The sequence below is a fragment of the Lasioglossum baleicum genome, chromosome 7 (genome assembly GCF_051020765.1).
Source record: "Lasioglossum baleicum chromosome 7, iyLasBale1, whole genome shotgun sequence".
Classification (NCBI taxonomy): domain Eukaryota; kingdom Metazoa; phylum Arthropoda; class Insecta; order Hymenoptera; family Halictidae; genus Lasioglossum; species Lasioglossum baleicum.
The window spans coordinates 7,890,218-7,911,218 of NC_134935.1; the positions used below are offsets into that span (position 1 = coordinate 7,890,218).

A 21,001-nucleotide genomic window follows, 5' to 3' on the forward strand; every position below is an offset into this window, starting at 1 on the left:
TAATCTTCTTTTCGGAATTCTTCATGTGGAACTTATGGAAATTCCAACCTCGAAGACGCGCAATCTTGAACATATATGTAATACTTAAAATCGCCTCAGAAAATTTCGATTTCCTCAAACATCTATTTATATTGAAAGGGAAACGTCTGTCGTTATTCTTGAAAACTGAACGATTGGCCCAAGTCTTTAAATTGTATCTTCAGGCTGTTAAATAATTATTATCCCGAGATAATACTTGCGTATTTAAATATAATTTAAGAATTTAATCATATTCTTCCGAGCGAATCTAATTTTCCTTTTAAAATTCTTCATGTTGGAACTTGTGGAACCTCCTGATTGTTTTTGTATTCTAACATAATCAACCACGAAGACGCGCAATCTTGAACATATAATACTTGAAATTCATAATTTGAGCCTCTCGCCTTCGAAAATACTGATTTTGTTCAAAGATCTCCTTTGCCTGTGTATTAGAAAGTAGCAGTTTCGAATCTATAGCCTCGTAAAATTCTCCAGGAAGCCGCACAATGTGCCTATTGTCTGCCAACTCGAAATCTAGAATTCGAGACAGCAAGAGCTAACTATACCGAGAACCGTCGGCCTAGGATAATCGCTGCCAAAGAAGCTTTCCTTCGATCCCGACAACCATAGTCTGCGAAGGTCTGCGGAGGATCTTCCTCTCGATACAGTTGCTCTCTAATTTCCGACCACCCGTGCCGAGTGAGTGGCTCCTCCATTTCGTTTCCTCTATTCTCGGTTTTCTTTTTCCCCGGTCGAGTTTGGCTGCTAAACGTCGATCGCGGCTCCTCGGGGCATAAATCAGCTCTTCGACGTCGCACGTGGATGTGCGTATGGCTGTGTGTGTGTGTGCACAGTTGTTACGAATCTAGATCGCGCCAGGCACGGTCGTTTCGCGCTGGGGGTTTCGATCTTTCGATAGTTCTTGATTAAATATACGATTTAAATATTATCTCGTGTTGTGAAGACTCTTCTCCACTAATTCAGACGACGTATTTGATGCGTTTGTAATTCAAAACGCTAAAAGCATTAGATGAATTCAGAAATACTGTTACACTCTTTTCAACGTATCAGACATGTTTAGACAGAAAATGAATCTATTTCATTCCAGTATGTTGCAATTCAAGTAGAACATTTTTAGATTGCATAAAGATCCGCTAGCGTCTAATAATTACTACACAGCGGATTTGATGCATTTCTAACAACAAATGAGTAGGTGTAATTCAAAACCCAAAAACGTTAGATGAATTCAGAAATACTGTTACATTCTTTTCAACCCATTAGACATATTTAGACAGAAAATAAATCTATTTCATTCCAGTATGTTGCAATTCAAGTAGAACATTTTTAGATTGCATAAAGATCCGCTTTCGTCTAATGATTACTAGACAGCGGATTTGATGCATTTCTAACAACAAATGAGTGGGTGTAATTCAAAACCCAAAAACATTAGATGAATTCAGAAATACTGTTACATTCTTTTCAACCCATTAGACATATTTAGACACGAAATAAATCTATTTCATTCCAGTATGTTGCAGTTCAGGTAGAACATTCTTATTTTGCATAAAGTTCCGCTATCGTCTAATAATTATTCTCGTGGGGAGATAGCAACGAACGACAGTAAGCGAACGAGGAAGGTAGACAGAGAGAGAGGGAGAGAGATAGGTAGAACTTGGGACTATCAACTGCCAAAGAGAGGGAAAAGCTCGATTCCGGAAAGCACCGACTATAAAGAGAGGAGCGACGTCCATGTGTCACGAACGTCAGGATATCATGGGTTACTGTCTACGTGATAGTCCCAGCGATTTTAACCGATGGACCACGCCCAAAAGGCCCGCCATCTCCTGCTTCAACTAACTTTCTCTCTCTAGCATGACTGCTGCTATATATCTCTCTCTCTCTGTCTCTCTTTTAAGGTCTGTCTGTATGTCTGTCGGCGATCGATCCTCTTTCCTCGCGACACACAAAGCTGGCAAAAATTTACCAGCCGGCAAAAGTCGGAGCGACGAAACGGGACAGCCGAATACGCCCCTGGCTGAAGCGCGAGCCGAGGCCTGTGCCAATCGATAACCAACCTCCTGGTGCCTCTACCGTTTGACAGCCTCCACGAGACATTTCTACGTGCTTATTTCCCTTCCCTCCTCGTCTCCTATTTTTACAAGGCCCTCCGGTATCGTCTCGTTCTCCTACCTTCTCCGCGAGCTGCCTCTCTCTCTTTCTCTCTCTTTTTATCTGGCTCTTTCTAGCTCTGGGATCGACGGCCCCGCTTCCTCGATGCGTCTCCTTTATAGATCGAGAAACGGGAACGACACACAAAACCAGTCGGAAACACAGAGGAAAAAGAAGCACCGCGAACGCGATCGATTAAAAGACTGAAAAATTCTGCGTGACCCCTCGTCATTCTTCTTTTCCTGAGTTTGATCAATTTTTCACGTGACAATACACTTTCCAAATGTTCCTGACTTTCTTCCATAGACATATAGAGATAGACTGCGCGGCCTGAACGAAGCGCTGAAGCCCACAATGGCGGCATGCGAGAGAGAGAGAGCATTAGCCGGGGTCCATAGCGCTCTCTTTCTAATTGATGTGTCGACACATCAATTAGAAAGAGAGCGCTATGGACCCCGGCTAATGCTCTCTCTCTCACTCTTTGTACCGCGCGCCGCCATTGTGGGCTTCAACTCGCCCATAAGACGGCGCAGTCTATCTCTATATGTCTATGCTTTCTTCGATTCGTTCGTTTGTTTCTTTTGGTTGGTACCGGGGCCATCTAGATCTGGGATCGACGGCCCCGCTTCATCCATGCATCTCCTTTACATTAGGTTGCTCCAAAAGTTTCTTTCGGTATGTGTTCCTTTCGATTCATGCAGATAATGCAAATTCATTTTAGGAAGTACTAAAACATTATCATAAACATTACCACATTCCGAAAGAAACTTTTGGGACAATGTAATAGATCGAGGGACGGGAGCGACACACAAAACCAGTCGGAAACACAGAGGAAAAAGAAGCACCGCGCTCGCGATCGATTAAAAGACTGAAAGATTCTGCGTGACCCCTTGTCACTCTTCTTTTCGTTAGTCTGATCAATTTTCCACGTGACAATGCACTTTCCTAATGTTTCTGACTTTCTTCGTTCTTTTGATTGACCCCGGGGCCAGCTCCAGGGGCCCCGCAAGAACGCCTAACGATCGAGATAATGATCCGAGAGACATACGAGAGCAATAACGAGCGATTCTGTTCTCTCTTCTCTGCGATGGTATTTTGAGATCGGTGGATACGGGGATTGCCCCCAGGGGCGTCAATAAGATTGTCCCAGCTCCGTCGGGAGCCAATTGTGTGACTCTAGTAAGATACTTTGCGAGAGATAACTTTGAGATCGATGAGGAATTTTGGTTTTGATGGATTCGCCCCTCGGGGCCAATCTCGCGTGTTCCCGGGGCCAGAGTGTTTCGGCCACGCCTCCTGTTCTAGAATTTTTGATAAGTCAATACTTTGCGGCGGTGGAGGATAATGCCTGTGGACTTTTCAACTGGAAAAGTGTTTTATTGTTAAGCTGATGAGTGGACAACGGATTTTATGAGTTTACGAGAAGAATGAGTACGTATAAATTTAAAACAGTAAAATATTAGGGAAATACGAAGAAATGAATGTTAAGAATATTAAGAAAGAAAATTAATTATTCGAGTAGAAAATTTTTATTTCGCATAAAAATCCGCTGTCCACCGACGATAACTTATTGCGGATGATAAATTTTCTGTGTTTTGATAATTGCGTTTGTGTCGCGACACGTGAGCAAATTATCGGAAAACAGCAGTTACGTAATTTATGCAAACGGATGAAAATTCTTTTTCAACTTTGTCCACCCGGTGCATGGAAAGCGACAGTTACCGTTCATTGGTTTCATTGTTCTGTTTCGCTCGCTGTTCCATCGAGTCGGGGACTTGTCAAGTCGAGTCATAAATAATTTACTTATCGATAAAATAATAATTACAATCGGAACGATATTCGTTACGATTTGTCGGGCAGATCGAGACCGAGTTGCTAAGTGGGAATTATTTACGACTAGACTGCGGATCTTTGTGCGATCAGAAACAGGAGCTAAATGAATATTTACGTAACAATTTCGACAAGTTCGAATTTCGCACGAATTTCAACGAGGTCCACAAGCAGCAAATTCTGTTACCGTCGCAGATATTCTTGTATTTTTCATCTGTTCCTTGATACGAGCTTCGAAACGAAAAAGAGACGAAAGAGAGGGAAATGGAGAGAAAATTGTGCGCTTACGATCGACCAATAACATCGTCTGACATATGTTCTGGCGGGCCGATTAGTCTGCTCGGTTCGCTCGTTACAGTTCATTCGGCGATAGTTTCGAAGATAGGGAAGTGGCTTAAAGCTGCTTCACACCGACCCAAGCAGCTCAAAGCCGCTGACAACAGTCCGAGATCGCCTGGCGAAGTTCAAAGCTGCTTGGAACCGTTTGGAGCAGCTTTAGGTTGGAACAGCATCGCTTGGAAACGGTTTGCAGCAGCTTCAAGCCGTTCGAAGCTGCGTCGAGCAGCTAGAAGTCGTTTTGGCTCGGAGCGATTTGAGATATCTTCGGTTTAGAGCGGTTTGAAGCAGCTTGAAGCCACTTGAACATGCTTAAAGCCGTTTGAAGCTGCTTCGAATAGCTTGTGCGTGCTTCAAGCAGCTAGAAATCGTCTCGGCTCGGAGCGATTTGAGATATCTTCGGTTTAGAGCGGTTCGAAGCAGCTTGAAGTCGCTTGAACATGCTTAAAGCCGTTTGAAGCTGCTTCGAATAGCTTATGCGTGCTTCGAGCAGCTAGAAATCGTCTCGGCTCGGAGCGATTTGAGATATCTTCGGTTTGGAGCGGTCTGAAGCAGCTTGAAGCCGTTTAAAGCCGGAGAGTAATCTACGCTATTCTGTATTGTCGAAGCCTGGAGACGCACTCGTGCCGCGAGACTAACGGGAGAAAAGAGCGGCAGGGAAAGAAGTTAAAACGAGAACGAATGAAAGCGAGAGAGAGAGAGAAAACGAAAATAAAGAACACGAAAACATACCTACGCATTTAAGATAATGTACAAGTCTCTAGTGTGATACATTTCTACGCTTATTCTCTAAACTAGTAGTCATGAAGTCTAAAGTAAACGATACCTCGTTGTGGTTTGTAAAACGCGGAATAATAAGTGGGGAATGAAAACGGTGAAAAAAGAGAGAGAGAGAGAAGTGCACGGATAACGACGAGCGAGAAAAAACGGCGAAAAACAAGTAACGTAGTTCTGTAATAGAAGAGTGTAATAAAACGGCGAGAATAAAAATCGATGCGAGCGACAGAGCGCGCACGACAAAACGCTAAAAAAAAAAGAAGTATATAAGTTAAACAAGCAAAAAGCGACGAATAAACGAAAAAATTAAAAAGCATAAAAGTAAAAAAACGTATGATTAAACACACGCAGACATACAGGTACCGACGTGTAACGATCAAAATCCGCTTAGGCTGACTGTTTCGCGGGAGAGTATGCGACGAGAAAGAGAGCGAGTGCGAGTGTGTGTGTGCGTGAGTGAGTGAGAGAGAGAGAGAGATTATGCTCGCAAATGGAGCCGACGAACCCGTAGATTCGAATTGTCCGGCGGCAGACGTCCTAATTAGTCGCAGAAACACTGGAAATTGTAAGCGAGCGCCAAATATCGCTCGAACCAGCGATAGGGAAATGATGAAACGGGAGGAAACACTATACTAATATACACATGGATAATAAGGGAGAAAGAGAGGGAGGACGACACACGCGCGAAGTGTCACAAAGAACAGTTGCGGATGGATGCGTGGACGCCGATGAATGCATGATTATTTCCGAAAAACCGAGAGAAACATGTGTGGGACTCGCTCGACCTTGTGCGCGCGTGAGTTTACAAGCAGAGTGTTCGAGGATATAGTGTTCGGCATGTACATAATTCTGTATATACGAACGAATCACTGACTGTACAATACCACCCAAATATATTTATATTTCATGTTAAAACAACTTCGCATACCGGCCATTACTACCCTCCCACCCTTATCCGACGTTACAGATTCTTAACACATTATCTACCGGCGATTATTCGATCATTCGGCTGTGGATTTTTTAATAGATCCTACAGCTCTACAGAAACTTCAATCATAAATAGACTGCGGATGTTTATGCATTTATGAAGAATTTGGTTGGGTGGAATATGAAACAATAAAGGATTTAAAGAATTCAAGAATGTTGTGATGTTGCTTTTAACGTAACAAAGTCGTTAAGGGTTCAAATCAATTTTTATGTTATTCCTGCTTCCCTCAATCAATGCGAAACATTTTTATTTTGCATAAAAATCCGCTGTAGATCTAATTATAAAAGAAAATTTTTAAGCTTCCAATTGGTACAGCACAATCATTGAAAAGCCTGTTGACAAGCTGTCGGTAGATAGAAGTGTTAACTGGCTTCAGCAATCAAAGGTAAGCACTTTGTAAATTTTTTACGAAATTTCTTCTAAAAAAAACTGTTTAAATTTTGAGCAAATTCCCTTTTCACCGTGTTACACTCGAGTGGATTGGATTTGAGAAATATTTATAAAACATCGATCATAAATAGAGCACAATGGAATAGAATAAATCCGATAGAATAAATCCAATATAAAAGGAGGGTGCAGGAGCGTGTCGAAAAGAGGATAACGCAGGGCGTTCGCTATCAAAGAGCGTTCACATGTGGCAGCAGGAACAGGCAAAAGGGTCCGCAAGAAAGACAGGTCTGTGCCTCTTGTCAGTATCGTGAACCGCAGCATGAAGAGTGAAGGGGGCAGCTGATTTTCAGGGAACTGAATCGACAGATTTCACTAATGGCGATATGACGCGTACATATCGTCAAGGCGAACTCAGTCCAAAGGCCTGGTGTGCACACCCGGTGGTTTAATGATCACACCGAGAAAGAGTGTCCTCTTATTTTTCGTTGCATCGTCGTTGCCTCTTCTGTCTTCCTTATTCCAACGGATTGCGTAACGCGAGCGTTAAATAAACTGCGGCGTTCTGCACTTCGACCCTCTCTAAACTTCGACCTGTACATAAATTCTAGCCATTCAGAGGAACAATTTTTATTGAAAAATTTGGTGCCTGATGGATTAAACGATGGGGAAACCCGTTCCTCCGTCGAATATTATCGCCTCTTCCGTTTTCCTTATTCCAACGGATTGCGTAACGCGAGCGTTTAATAAATCACGACGTTCCGCACTTCGATCCTCTCTAAACTTCGTAAGTTCAAAAACAGAAATAACAATGTGCTAATGAGGTACTGGACCACCCTGTACACAAATTATAGTCATTTAGAGGAACAATTTTGTTAAATCTTAGCACTCGAGCGGTGACTAAAAATTACTGTAGCGTCATTGAAAATATTGTTTATTTGTATCTAATCTTCTTCTATATAAATAAAAATGTAAATGTTCGTTTGTTCATAATCTAAGATCTCCGAAACGGCTGAACGTAGAAAGCTGGGGTTTGAGTCATTAGCCGCATCGTTTCTTCGGGAAGGTTTTAGGAAAATCCGCACTCGAAAAAGTCCATTCGTTCAAAAGTTGTGACGTCATTAGTGACCAGAGACGACTTTCTCGCCCTCTTTTGTGCACGTTTCTGCTTATAACTTTTGACTGGTAGCACCGATATTCAATTTGAGGTACTCATTGGATTCAGCTCGCCGAGTTCTTTCAAATGGTCACTGATCCGATTCTGTAGGTTGCATAGTTTAGGAGTTATAACACCAAAAGTGTACGTTTTTCTTAAACTTTTTGGTTTACCGACTTTTTAAACAGCTGTAGCTTTTCAACGGTAAGTTTTAGGAAGAATCTGAGATCACCTCGGCGATTGGAAATTTAATTTTCTACAACTTTCATATTTGACACTTTTTTCTCCGATGCGATCTAAGGGGTCATGCAAAAGACGATACAAACTCGAAAATGTTGATAGTTTTGCTTCAAGGTATTTTCGCGGCCGTAACTTTTGAACCGTTTGTCGGAAATAAGTTTTGGGCAAACAGGCTTACTTAGCGTGCGAAAGTCTACAAAATGAGTCCAACAGTTTTACAGAAGTTAGAAGCAGAAATATGATACTGAGCCACAGCAACGCGTGGCTAGGTACAGCTAGAATTATTCTAGGTCGGAAGAAATGTTTAACGTTCGAGTGAAAGTAGCTCCGAGAGTGCAAAGGGTTAAACAAGAAGAAATTCCGTGGTTCCGCCGAATATTATTTGGCGGTGGGAGCGAGGTGCAGGGGGTGCAGAATGCAACGGATGCACCGGGCGAGGGCGCGGGTATTTTAAACCGGCTGTGCTGTTGTAAGCTTGGGGGAGAGATCTTTTAACCTTCGAGCCGTAACCTCCCGGTCCGAATTGAATAAAGTTGCATGTGCGGAAGGTGCGCGACCCGGCACAATGAAATACAGGAACCACGGCTTCCCGGTGCAATTTCAGCTATTGTCGCCCGTTATTTTTGTCGCGGCGCGTTTTCCATTCTATTTAACATTCCTCCGGCTACAACGCCAGTCATTGTTTTCCATTCTTTTTTCCTGCCAGCGTTCCCTTCGCCGTCACTGTTCCCGATAAGGCTATACCGAACGCGTAGTGAGCCTTCGGTTCGCAATTGACACACGGATTTCACTTATTTAACCCTTCGCACTCGCAGCTCTATTTTATCTCGATAATGATACTTTTCTTCCGACCTAGAGTAATTGTACAAGGTGGTCTTTATAATTGTACAGGATGGCAGAATTGTACAGAGTGGTATTTATAGCAAAATTGAGATTGTTGAAATATTTAAAAAATTGAACACGTCAATATATGATTCCTCCTCTAAGGGAAAAAGTAACATTATCTTGCATAAAAATCCTCAGTCTAAATAATTACCAAACCACGGGTTTCACGTGTTCGCAACTGAACCGCGGATTTTACACCATTTACGAGAAAAGTGGGCGCGATTTTGAAAAACAGGAAGATTAAAAGAATATCGACGTATTATTTGCAGCTGTAGAGAATTTATATTTTGCATAACAGTTAAGGGGATTGAAGAGCGAGGGATATACTGAGCCCACACTATACCGATTGAAGGAAGAAAACCATTTAAAAGTGTCTCGCAACAGCCGCGGGCAATTTTCCTTTTGAATAAATATCCGCAGTCTATTTATAAGGAAGAAGTAACGAATGCTTCGTCGCAAGATTTGCGCGTGGAAAATTGCATTGAAATTTATCTCTGCATAGAAAATGATTTCTGACCTTTTACTTATAAAGAAAGATCGTTAATGCTTGGATTTTTGCAATTTAAATATTGAGTTCCGTCCAGCTAGCATGCATTATTGGAAAATAACGACTGTTTCGTCGCAAGATTTTTGCATGGACAATCGCACAGAAATTTTTAAACATCGCTCTAACGCTTCTATTTCTGTAAATTAAATATTAAGTTTTGTCCAGCTGGCATGCGCAGCTTGAAATATCGAACGCTTCGACACGGGTAGCTTTGTTTTCATTTCGCAAACGTTAAAAAAACGTGTTCGGAACAAATAAGCCGAGGAGAATGTGTTCACGTAAGGCTGTTCGTTTTGTGGAAACGTTTTTTCTGGAAGTGTCGACGAAACACACGGGCTAGACCAGACGATACGAAACGAAACGGGACGGGACGAGACGGGCGGGACACGAGACGGGATGCGATTAAACACGGCCCGGCACAAATACGATGACTCTACGATTCTTTGTTATTCATGATATTCCGGCGAACACGCCGCTTTCCGTGCTATAGTTGCCGTGACGTCATTAGTCTTCCATTGTATTCGATGACACGCTTCTAAACCGAACCTCGATATATGGAATTATTGTTGCCTCGTGAGCGGCGACCACGTTCTGTACTCCCGATCCCGAAAAACGCGATAACAACGGAATATTTTCCATCGGTAAATCGTCTGCGAACCCGATATCATGATGCAGATCATTAGGCAACATCGAAATTGTCTTCTGATAAAAATGTACAACAATTTTAGTAACTTCGAAGCTGAACAGAACAGAAATTTTTACTTTTATACATTTTAAAAACTCACTGAAGCACTACTCTACTTAAGCATCTACTTAAGAAATTGTCTTCATTGATCACGAGCAGCAGTGGGCCGATAAAAATGTGTAATAATTTAGTAACTCAAAAGCTGAACAGACAAGAAATTTTTACTTTCAAGTACTACAACAGAAGAACATTTTCTCGAGTAGGAAAATTGCAATAATTCTACTGATCCTGTTAAAAATCTGAGAGAGCAGCTGTGCAATATAAATATTCGCAGAAACCCGTCGAAAATCGCGAAATTCCGTCAAAGTTCGCTGGCGCATTGGCGTAGAAGGGCGGGGTGTCCTCAGTCCCACGCCGCTGAGAGATCTTCCAGGAACCGTGTGGCCACCGGGTGGAAGTTCCAACAGATCTAAGCGGAGTCCAGTGAAAATTGACGGATACATAGCAGGGGGAAAAAGACAGACACATGTTTTTCGTTGGGGAAATGCTGACGAGTTAGCGGAGGTCTGCTGTGTTATGGATTCTGTTCACTCTGTTCACTTTGTTGGTCAGTATCGCGGCACGCTAAAAGGAAATCGCAGGGACGTGCGAAAATTTGCAGCTCCGGGGACATGGTTCGGGTGCGTCCGCTGCTCGCTTCTCTCTTCTCGTCTACAGCTATCCTTCATCTTCTATCCTCTATCCTCTATCCTATCCTCTCTGGAGGAGCTCCGCACCCGGCGAGATGCAATCGAACCGCAGACTTCTTTCATTTAAGGAGCGCGATCGATGACGCGATGCGCTTGAAACACGCGCAAGTGTGCGTCGTATTCTCCCGACATGTATTCCGCGTTCGCATTGTACGTGTGCGTACACTACTGCTCATGGAAGTATGGGCACTTGCAAATTAGGAGAAAAAATAAGAACAGAAATTGGTACAGAAATTACGACATCGTTTCTAAAGATGGTGCTGACATGTTTTTCTGTAACTATTCTGCACCGACACTTTTACTTCTGTAAGAAGTTAGATGCAGTCGGTTAACGTTGTTGTCGAACAATGTTAATATTGGATAATACTGTCGTCGACTAAAGTCATTGTCAAAGTCGTTCTTGGTTAAGACGATGTCGGCAACGTTATTGTCAGTGATTTTCATGGGACCTCTTGTAAGAGTGTCCAGACCTGTGTTTTAGAATTGGGGCACTTTTTTCGAACGCGTACAAAAAAAAATTTATGTATATTACTTACTATTTATCATAAAGATATTTTATGTATACAAGTCTTAACTTGCTAACGAAGTGTCCATACTTCCATGAGCGGCAGTGTATATGTACATATATTTACGGACCTCTATCTCTCTTCCTACCGCCGCACAGTGGGCGAAATCCGGACAAAAATAGATTTTTAACTTTTGTTTAAATGACCGAAATCAATTATTTTACGTCTTTAACAATACCCTAAAGTTTATGAAAAACAAGTCGAACTTTACATTTTGTCCACTAGAAATTCAAAATCAGCATCCCCAATAACTCATATATATATATATATCAATTTTCAAAACAATCCATTCAGTTTTGATTTTTCGGTCCGCCATATTGAATCGACCATTTTGATTAAAAATTTGAAATATACGTCCAAAACAACCTAGAGATACCAATTTTCTAAAAATTTACTGCAGAATTCACTGAGTTATCGAATTTTTTGTCTATTTCATCCGGATTTCGCCCACTGTGCGCCGCGTCGCCTTCGTATCAATCGTTTCAAGACGGCCGTTTCTCTAGTTTCGCGTATCGACGAGCCGCTCCCCGGCTACGCCCCCGAAAACGTGCAACCGCGGACCCCGATTCCCTTGAAGGGGTCCCATGAAAATCACCGACACAGTGGAAACATACAATATTTCTGTGATTGTCAGGAAGAACGCCGCATGTCACATACTTTCACTTTCAAGATATTGCCGTTTAAAGTTTTGACATCGGACATCGGTTAAATTGCATTACTTTTTGGAGCATTTCGAATTTGTTTCCACGCCTTTATCTCTGGTGAACAAACTCGAGTTTTTTGAAATTGTGACATGCGGCGTTCTTCCTTACGAACACAGATTTCACCGATAACGACTTTGACTTTACTCGACGACAGTATTGCTCGATATCACCAACCTTCGTCCGTGGAATTTCAACGGAATAACTAATTTCGAATTCGTCCGAATGATATCTCACTTATTTTAACTGGCGATCGTGTTCCTCGAGGCAGTCCCTTTCCCAGAAATGCCCGCTCCGATCGATAGCCTTGAGGATCTGTCATTGCTTCGACGGACCTCTGAATAGAGCATTGTTATCTACGCTAAATTGTATTCGGGGCTTAGGTATCGCCGCGCGCCGAACATTGTCACCAGTATATCTAAGTAAGCCGAATATTCCTCGAGGTCCGTAATGTTTATCCTACCGGTTTATCGTTCTTGTTGATCAATAGAGATATTCCGAGGCGTTCATAAATTACCTTTACAATCTATTCTGTACGCTCCACAGTGGGACGGATCGCTAATCTAGGTAGACACATTCGGCATGAAATGTTTTATGATATATAATATTTGGGATCGTATTACAATGATAAAAATTCATCGGTCTTTCTTATTTCAACAATATAGTTTCTTCTATTTAAAAGTGTATACAACGTACATCTCTGTACATCAACGAATTCATACTATAAATAACAAACAACCAATATCCCGTTGTAAACGGTTTCTATATCTAGTATCTGTATATCTTTAAACAAAGCCTTGAATGCCTTAATAAAAAAGAGAATTGCAATCTGATAACAACAGGAGTGTCCTACGATTTCTCCTACCATCATTTTCCAGCATGGAAGACAATCTTTAAACCTTTCTCCTAAATAGTTTGTATATCTACTATCTGTATCTGTGTATTTTTTAAAACAAAGCCTCGAATGCCTTAATAAAAAAGAGAACTATTGTACAATATCCCCGACCACCATTTTCCAGCATGAAAGACAATGTTTAGAGCAGCGAGATAAATTTTATCGGGGTAGGTTGGAGGTGGCCGCGCCCTTGCACATTCCCGGGTGGCTACGCCACTGGTTGGGCCTTGTACACAGGGCCCACATGGTGCAGTGAAAAGGATAAGGCTCTCAAGGGTCTCATGCTCGTCGATCCGAGCGACGCCTTCTTCTTCAGGTAGGCCACGTATCAATTCTTTCGCGAACCTATCTCCGACGTGTCCGGATCAGTCGCAGAAAACTACAAAGGCTACAGGGACCAGATGTTTTCGACTGCCAAAAACCGAGACACACGGGGGACAGTTAAAATGAATCGGTTTCCGTCCTCGCTCTCGCGTTTCAATCGATATCGGGAAAAGCCTAGATGCCGAGCGCACAATGCACCGACCATATTTCATCTTTTTTTTCTCCTTCGTCGCCAACTAGAACGCGAATCGTTACGTTCGGAAACGAAACGTTCAGGGACAACGAAAATTCTCGTCTCCGCGAGACTCTGGAATTGTCCAAGGACTCCCGGGGCGAAAGTTCCGAGTTTTCCGTTTGCGACAGCTTTTAACCTTCGTTGTTGACATTGGCATTGACCTTGCGCGAGCAAGTTGCGCTTTCGCGCCGGCTCCGAACAATGTTGAACCCCTCCTAGCAATTGTTGACTTTTGTACAATGTTGAATCTTGCCTGGCTGCTTTGTTCGCAGCCAGGTTGCAAGGCAGGGTGCTAATACGTGAAAAACGATGCTAATTTCGGAAACCACGTGGATATGTTCTCCTGGGAAGAAATTGTGGAGATAAGACCGTGGGAATGGTCCTGCAGGCAATGGAATATTTGAACGATCGCTGAAGGTCCTGGAAGAATAACCGCGACTCGATTATGTTGCGACATACAATAACTTTAGGGATTACGTCGATAAGCCCGTTGTCCACCCTAGTCTCGCAGGATTTAGGCAGGATAAAGGCTGGTTCATCGATCGACTACATTCCCGACCAGATGGAACCTCAAAAAACTCCCTAGAAATCCAACGATATCATTGGTCGTCGCTTTAAGATGAATTTCCATTGGAAACATTTTCCCCAAAAAATTTAGGCAACGCTAACCTTGAAATACAGTTCTGTATCTCGTATCACATCGAGTATTATCACTCTAGTGTTATCTATACTAATTTATATAATTTCGAATAAACCATAGACGGTACGATGCCGTTTAAATGTCCGGACAATGTGGCGGGAAATTTGAATCGTTCGTTCTAGGAGAACAAGTAGCTTCGGCTGATTTGCTATTGTACTCATTAGGCTGCGGATGTTTATGCGATTTCCAATTTCTATAGACAAATTTTTAGAAAGTGGAATGAAGTAAAATCCTTTTTTTAACGGGGACAGCCTTTGTAAAGCCTTAAAAAAGTCTATCGAATTTTATGTTCTGACATTTTTTGGAAATTTCAATCAAAGCGTACATGAGAACCAGAAATTTCCTGTACAGTTAGATTTCACCTACAAACGCAAGTGTAACGAATTAACTAAAGATCTGTTAAAGATAAAATAAATAAATTAGTCTCGTCGTTATACGAAGGTCGAGACGCCACTGACGCCACCTGTGCCTCGCGCATGGCGTTGTCTGCTTTTTCTATCATGAAGGCATGAACGAAACGCCGCAAAAGTGTTTTCGCACGTAGCGTCGACTAAAAGTGCTGTATTAAAACCGCGAATGTTGAATGTGAGTCGTGAATCAGTGTTCTGTGTACTATGTATTACTTAGACGTTTCCCTGTTAGTACATTCAATCTCTTTTAAGATATTTGTCCGCGCAAGCACGACCTAACCTAAAACCCGTGGACAGTCGATATAAGGTTAAATCCTGAGCGAACGTTTCCGAGGAATCGCGAGAAATCATACGATCCGAAGAGACACGAAATAAAAATCGACTCGTTATCAATCATTACCGACATTACTATCGTTCACCATTGATCGGTGTAGGTTTCGTAACATTACGAAACAGTTTTCCAGTTGCTCTCTCCTTTGTTTTTTCGGTAGTTTACGTAAACGGTTGCGAATCTAATTTTAGTGTCGCTCGAGAAAATAGCCGGTGAAATTGTCGAGAAGTATTGCCAGACGTTTGCGTGTCATGATGTTGTAATACACGTTACACTTACGTCATTTTTTCTTTATTGTTCCCAGAGAGCTACCACATTGTCCTAACCGCGAAATATCAAAAGTATTCTTGAAGAAGAACATCCTGCAATCTGTGAAGCAGTTGTTCGGAGAAGAAGGAACCAAGAGTGCCATCGATATTCTGAAGTACGAACCGGAGGGTCGTAGGTTTGTTTTACGCTGCACAGATGACTGTTACGTACGCTTGAGGGCAGCCTTGACTCTAGCAGAAAAGTACGAAGAGGAGCGATGCGTCTATAGGGTTCATCGCGCTTCTGCGAATTTACTATCGTTCACTGCGGACAGCAGAAACTACCAGCATTGATTTACAGAGATCCTGTAATCTTTAGTGCCTTTCGTTCTGAGGAGCCATTGTTAACTTTTTGTATGGTTTTATCGATCAATCAACTATGCCAGTAACTCATAAGGAAGGTAAAGACACTATTATATTCGCATCCAAGGAGGATCATGCGACACCCAGTAATATAGACCTGCCAGAACCAGAACCAAGTCCTGGTCTCATCTTGCCTAATGGAGAAATCAATTGGAATTGCCCTTGTCTCGGTGGCATGGCAACGGGACCATGTGGATTGGAGTTCAGGGAAGCCTTCTCGTGTTTCCACTACTCGGACGCAGATCCAAAAGGCTCGGACTGCTACGAAGCGTTCAAAACTATGCAAGTATGCATGCAGCAATACCCAGCGCTATACGGTAGCAAAGAAGCGAACTTGGACTTCGAGGATGCGGAAGAAGAGGACGCAAGCGAAAATACAAAGAGTATCAGTAAACACTCTGGTGGTCAGGAGCAGCTAGAATCGAAAAGGGAAGAGAGGCCGGAGCCTGCTAGTACAAAAGTAGATATAGGACGGACTAATGTTAATTGAACGACCGCTATCATGCTATGAAATCGACCGTTGGTGATGCGATCGCGTTGAATGGCAAACCTAGAGCAAATTTCTATCGGGACTTAATGGTACATAGGCTATTTGTAGTTCTCGCAATTAATAGATTGTGTGGAAAACTATGTTTCAAGGAAATAAAGTATTCGTAAATATCGTTCTGATATCTACCGTTTCCTACCTTTCGCGGAACTAAGCTCGCCTTATTTACGACAGACGGAGTTCTGTCTTTCGCCATTTGCGTCTCGTTTGAAAAGCAAAACGCGATTGCGTCGAGCGTGCAACGAATACATTTGAATTATATAGTTCGTCGCCTTCGCGGGTATCTCCCATTGTATGATTAAAGATAACGAGCGAACCGTTCACAGTTCACAGACTTACCGATCAACCCCCGTTTAAGCGGCTTCTGACGCATCATGCCCAAAGATAAGTTTTTGTCCGTTCCTGGAACATCGGGTTTTGACACGTGCGACTATGTACGTCAAACTAATATATTATAGTCAGAAATGTAGTCAACTTTTCTGTATTTAACATGTTTGCACATATTCTCATTATAAGACTATAAATTAATATATTCAGAGAAATTTTGTAATATTTTTAGAGGAACGTTAACAAATTATTGAAAGAAATACAGTAAATGGGTACCCCGTTGATTACGCAAGGGTTAAAACAGTAAAAACATTAGAAGAATTCAAAAACACTGTCACATTATTTTCAGCCTATTAAATATTTCTACTTCGCTCCAGTTCGTCGCAACTCTGACAGAAATATTATATTTTGCATAAAAATCCGCCGTCTAATGATTAATTACACCGTGTAACGGTAGTTTTGCGTTTCGACGACTATGCAGTAGAAAAAGGAAAACAAAGCCGAATCTAAAAGCGACGTCAAACAATTACCAAATTCAAGCTCCGCGCACAAAATTCCTCGACAATATTCTACCGGTAACGAAACGCAGAGGAGGTTGGTGATCGTTAAACAGTGTTATCGGATACCTCTGTCGTTGGTAGAAATGCGTCGTGAGGTCGATCACGTTGAAATTCGACCCCAAGGGGATCAGCGAGAGAGATAACAGGTTCATCGTGCTGATTGTTGTCCGGTTTTTGACACTTGGTAATCGCGCGACCCGCTTCTACTTCGTCGCGTTTGTCGAGCTGGTTGACGTCACTGCCGTTCGATGGCGGTAACTACAAGGAAAATGTCGTCGTGACGTCAACATCGAGAAACCGTCCCCCTACTTCTCACCCTTCAGCCAGAGCCGGGATTCCGTGTATACAAGCTCTACGACTCCCCCCACTATTTTCCGAGCGGGTCGTTTACCACCACTACCATACCATTGTAGCCTCTCGGCTCACTACCACCACGCTAACCTCTCACCCGTCGTCATCGTCATCGCCATCGCACCATGAGTTTGGCGTTCGTCGTGCGTTTCACACGGATAGTGGAACAAAGATGCAATTTCGTCCCGAGACGTTAGCATCGCGAGACCAGCAGCTCAGCTACGTGTACAGTGTGTGTCGCGTGTGAAGAAAACAGTGTGTGCGACGATTCCTTGATAACGAGTTCGAGCTAAAAAGCACAGAACAGAAACGAGCTAGAGAGAAAGAGACGTACAATTAAGAGAGCGAGTGAGAAAGAGAGAGAGAGAGAGAGAGAGTGGTCGGAACGATTCCCGTGCACGCTGGATACGTTCCTTGGCAGTGACCGAGAGTGTCCCGGGGTGTAGTGCAGTCTGAAAACAGGAACAGTGTCCTCTCCAGGATCGAGCTCTGCGTATCATGGAGCCGCCGAGAAAGGAGAAGAAACACAAGGAGAAAAGAAGGTGAGTGGTTCGGTCAGTGAAGACCGTATGGGACGTTAGGCTTCGTACACACACCGACGATCGCTCGTTACAGCTTGCTAGATCCGCGACCTATCACGCTAGTGTCGTGGACAAGTGTCTTAGATCTCGAATGAATTCAGTATGTCACGCGTGAGAGCGAGCGCGCGCATGTCACACCGTTCGTAGAAGAGAGAGAGAGAGAGAGTGCGTATTTGACGCAATCGCGTTTCCTCCAATTTTACTTTTCTTTCTCCTTGATTTTTTTGCTCAGACTACGTTTCGATTTGTTCGTTTATGATTCTTTTCTAGTTGCGTGTTTGGTCTACGAGTTTTGAGTTAGCGTTGGAAGAGAGACAGAGAGAGAGAGAGAGGGAGGGAGATGTAGGAAAAGTTTTCGAGATTATTCATTGGTTGTGATGGATTTGAGCAGCCACGTTAGTGTTTCGTAAAACCGGTGGCCGAGCGAAGGGGTAGGACCGTTGGGCGGGGGACCGATTTCTCTTTTCTTCCTTTTAAACCCACCGCCATTTCAAGCCGCACGCACACACCAATTATTTACACATTGGATGCTCGGGCCCCGTCATTAACATCGACACAGATGTCCTCGCGATACCGACGCGAGCTCCTTTGGAATCGTTCCGGTCTATGGCCAGAGAGCGAGCGCGCCTCCGTGGCGGTTTATTTGAATTGTTTATCGCTAGACTCGCGCGACACTAACAGCAATTTCTTTGTTTTAATTTTGTAAATAACTAGAATATATTTATTTGAATTCTACGCGGTTTTCCTTGTAATCGGATTGAGGATTTTATGAATTCATCACGAATACGAGTAGGTGCAATTTAACAGTCCAGAAGTATGCCTAGAAGTTTAAGAAGAGAAACCATGTACTAAAATCTTTATTATCATTGCGGTTAGGATTTTCCGAACGAGTTTCCAAAATTCACCACGTGGAGTGAATTGTCGTGTAAATACATAGTAATTATTGATAAACGATGTACTTACTACGACAAACTTCGTTTGTTTTGATTTGCGCGCCATAATACTTCGTACAATGCGGAAGCAATTGCGCACTCCTAACCTTGTTGTCATTGTTTTGGCGTGTTTTCTGGGTGTTCATAGCAAATGTAAATGCATGTGAACACATATAGAACGGCGTTGTCGATGTTCGCAGTGGTTCGAATGGAGGGAAAGAAACATCGAACGACGCAATAACCTAAAAAGCTGTTAGAGACACCGAAAGCAATCGATTTCGATCGGAATTTTTCCCCTGTTGCATGTGTGTAGTCTCTCCCGGCTTGGAAAGTTATGCGTGTACGATAAACGTTTCTTTGTCTAGTGTAAAAATAGTCCGTGTCCTTTTCTCGGCACCATTGAAATTCAGATAAATCGGGAGCGCTGCTGTCACGCGCTCAACGTATGTTAATTTCCAGCTGACGACGCATAATCAGAGAAACTACTCCGTGATAAAGCGTCGACGACATGTTACTGTGCGTCGAAGTTTGCCGCGTATTTTTGAGGCTATCTTTCTTACAGTATTTTCCTTGTTTCTTTTGTTTGTTGTGGACTTTTCAAGTGAATCCTATCGAGGACTTGCTGTGGGGATGGAATTGTGATTGAGGGACGATCACGAATAGTATTGAACGAGAGGGTGTATTGTTTGGTAGGATTCCTGTGGAGCGAAGAGTTGCAACCATGGTTTTGATCGCGGCTAGGTTAGTATGATTGATTCTAATGTTATTAGGGTAATTGTATTGATTACTGCGGTACCGTGCTTTGATTTATTCCTGATTTATCGTGAAATGATGTGTTCTGAATACAAAAGAAAATTGGTGGCCCTCGAAACCTAAATGAAATCGATAACATTTTGTCAAAAATGTTAAAATTCAAACATTCAAAAATTCGACGATCAAAGAATGTGTAAAAATTCTCAGAGACTATTTACACATTTTTTGTCTGCCTTTCTGGCAACGCCAGTGTTAAATTTGGTACACCCACGAGATAAAAGACCGTTAAAAACACGTTCCTTTAAGCTTTATTTTTGGCTTGCTCCATTTCGGAGTGAATCCTCTTTCTCTCTCTGAAAAACACCGGTCGCCATCAAGAACGCGGCGCCATATAGTGTAGTGTAACACGGTTACACGATTAACAACAGTCCGCGAAGAAAACGCAACAGTTATTTCTACATGTCTGAATGTTAGTCACTCTCGCGAAGAATCTGGCGGAATATTTCTATCGCGAGACGTGTCTGCAATGAAATATCATCCTGTTGACTGACTGTTACGGTAATCTGTAATCATCGCGTGGCGGTGGTCTTCAAGGTACATACAGCGTTCTAAGTATTATAGTACTCGCGGAGAGAGGACGAGAGAGAACTCTCTCTGCTCCGGGCGATACCTCGGATGTTTACCTCTCTCGGTAGCAAACATGTTCACAACACACGTTCGCAAATACAACCAGTCCCGTAATTGATGACACACACACAGTTAGAATAACTTTTTGACAAATGTACCACGTCAGTTTTGCTGCCAAGCTCGATTACTTTACAAGATGATATGTAATGAAAATTTCGGAAAAATTCCGTTGAAAAAATATATATTGTTCGGTCCATTTATAAAATAAAGTTATTGTCATTTGGAGTGTGCGCCATCAATTATCAGACTGACTGTACGTTCACAAATACGTTCACAGATACGTTTCATACACATAGAATGTGCTGCACGCCGACTGAATAACGACGCAACGGCCTTCTGGAAACTTTCTTTTCCAAACTACACCCGTACCGGCCATTATCAACTTGTTTACGGCGTTTCGGAACTGTGGCCCTAATAGCTTCTCCTGATTGTCCTATCGCAGTGAACGACGTAGGCCAACGCACCGTGGAAACTCTCTCATCCGAATCCTACCATCAAAATTAACTGACGCACTACAGTATTTGTTTGTTTGTTTGTTTGTTTGTTTGCTATCAGTGCGTATCCATCTCTTCTTCTGCTGATTCGCCTAGTTTCTTTTGTGCTACTATTAGACTGCGGATCTCCATGCAAAATAAAAAATTTCTTCGTCAATTACAAGACTCG

General features: G+C 42.6%; 3 protein-coding genes and 1 long non-coding RNA gene across 7 annotated transcripts in view; 3 read left to right on the forward strand and 1 right to left on the reverse strand.

Moving 5' to 3' along the window:
- LOC143210666 (uncharacterized) overlaps nucleotides 1–17,517 on the reverse strand; it is a 39,479-nt gene extending 21,962 nt beyond the window's left edge. For both annotated transcript variants that reach the window (XR_013009311.1, XR_013009310.1), the window contains exon 1: nucleotides 17,101–17,517. This is a non-coding gene — a long non-coding RNA (uncharacterized LOC143210666). The remainder of the gene's footprint in view (nucleotides 1–17,100) is intronic.
- On the forward strand, nucleotides 2,621–15,531 carry LOC143210665 (ribonuclease P protein subunit p14-like). 2 transcript variants are annotated; one of them, XR_013009309.1, is made up of 2 exons: nucleotides 2,621–14,773; nucleotides 15,234–15,373. XR_013009309.1 is itself a non-coding variant. In XM_076427733.1 (2 exons), exons 1-2 carry the CDS (start codon nucleotides 14,803–14,805, stop codon nucleotides 15,529–15,531), a joined length of 321 nt encoding a protein of 106 aa, XP_076283848.1. In that variant the 5' UTR covers nucleotides 14,686–14,802. The 2 variants fall into 2 exon arrangements, 1 of the variants encoding a protein (XP_076283848.1); XM_076427733.1 differs by having other exon boundaries at nucleotides 14,686–14,825; nucleotides 15,234–15,531.
- Nucleotides 15,617–16,264, forward strand: LOC143210663 (mitochondrial intermembrane space import and assembly protein 40). Its single transcript, XM_076427731.1, has one exon. It carries the CDS (start codon nucleotides 15,617–15,619, stop codon nucleotides 16,088–16,090), a length of 474 nt encoding a protein of 157 aa, XP_076283846.1. The 3' UTR covers nucleotides 16,091–16,264.
- Nucleotides 17,518–17,786: 269 nt separating the features above from the next.
- Nucleotides 17,787–21,001, forward strand: part of LOC143210644 (protein similar-like) — a 57,380-nt gene continuing 54,165 nt past the window's right edge. Inside the window, exons 1-2 of one of the 2 annotated variants that reach the window (XM_076427687.1) lie at nucleotides 17,789–17,927; nucleotides 19,501–19,639. In XM_076427687.1, the coding sequence (XP_076283802.1) occupies nucleotides 19,620–19,639 (20 nt within the window). In that variant the 5' untranslated portion in view covers nucleotides 17,789–17,927; nucleotides 19,501–19,619. Of the gene's footprint in view, nucleotides 17,928–19,500; nucleotides 19,640–21,001 lie in introns of both variants that reach the window. The other variant, XM_076427686.1, reaches the window with a different exon arrangement.

Coding starts and splice junctions, on each gene's coding strand:
- LOC143210665 (XM_076427733.1), top strand. CDS start 14,803: ATGTATTACTTAGACGTTTCCCT. Junction 14,826..15,233: donor TATTACTTAGACGTTTCCCT/GTTAGTACATTC, acceptor TATTGTTCCCAG/AGAGCTACCACATTGTCCTA.
- LOC143210663 (XM_076427731.1), top strand. CDS start 15,617: ATGCCAGTAACTCATAAGGAAGGTAAAGACACTATTATATTCGCATCC.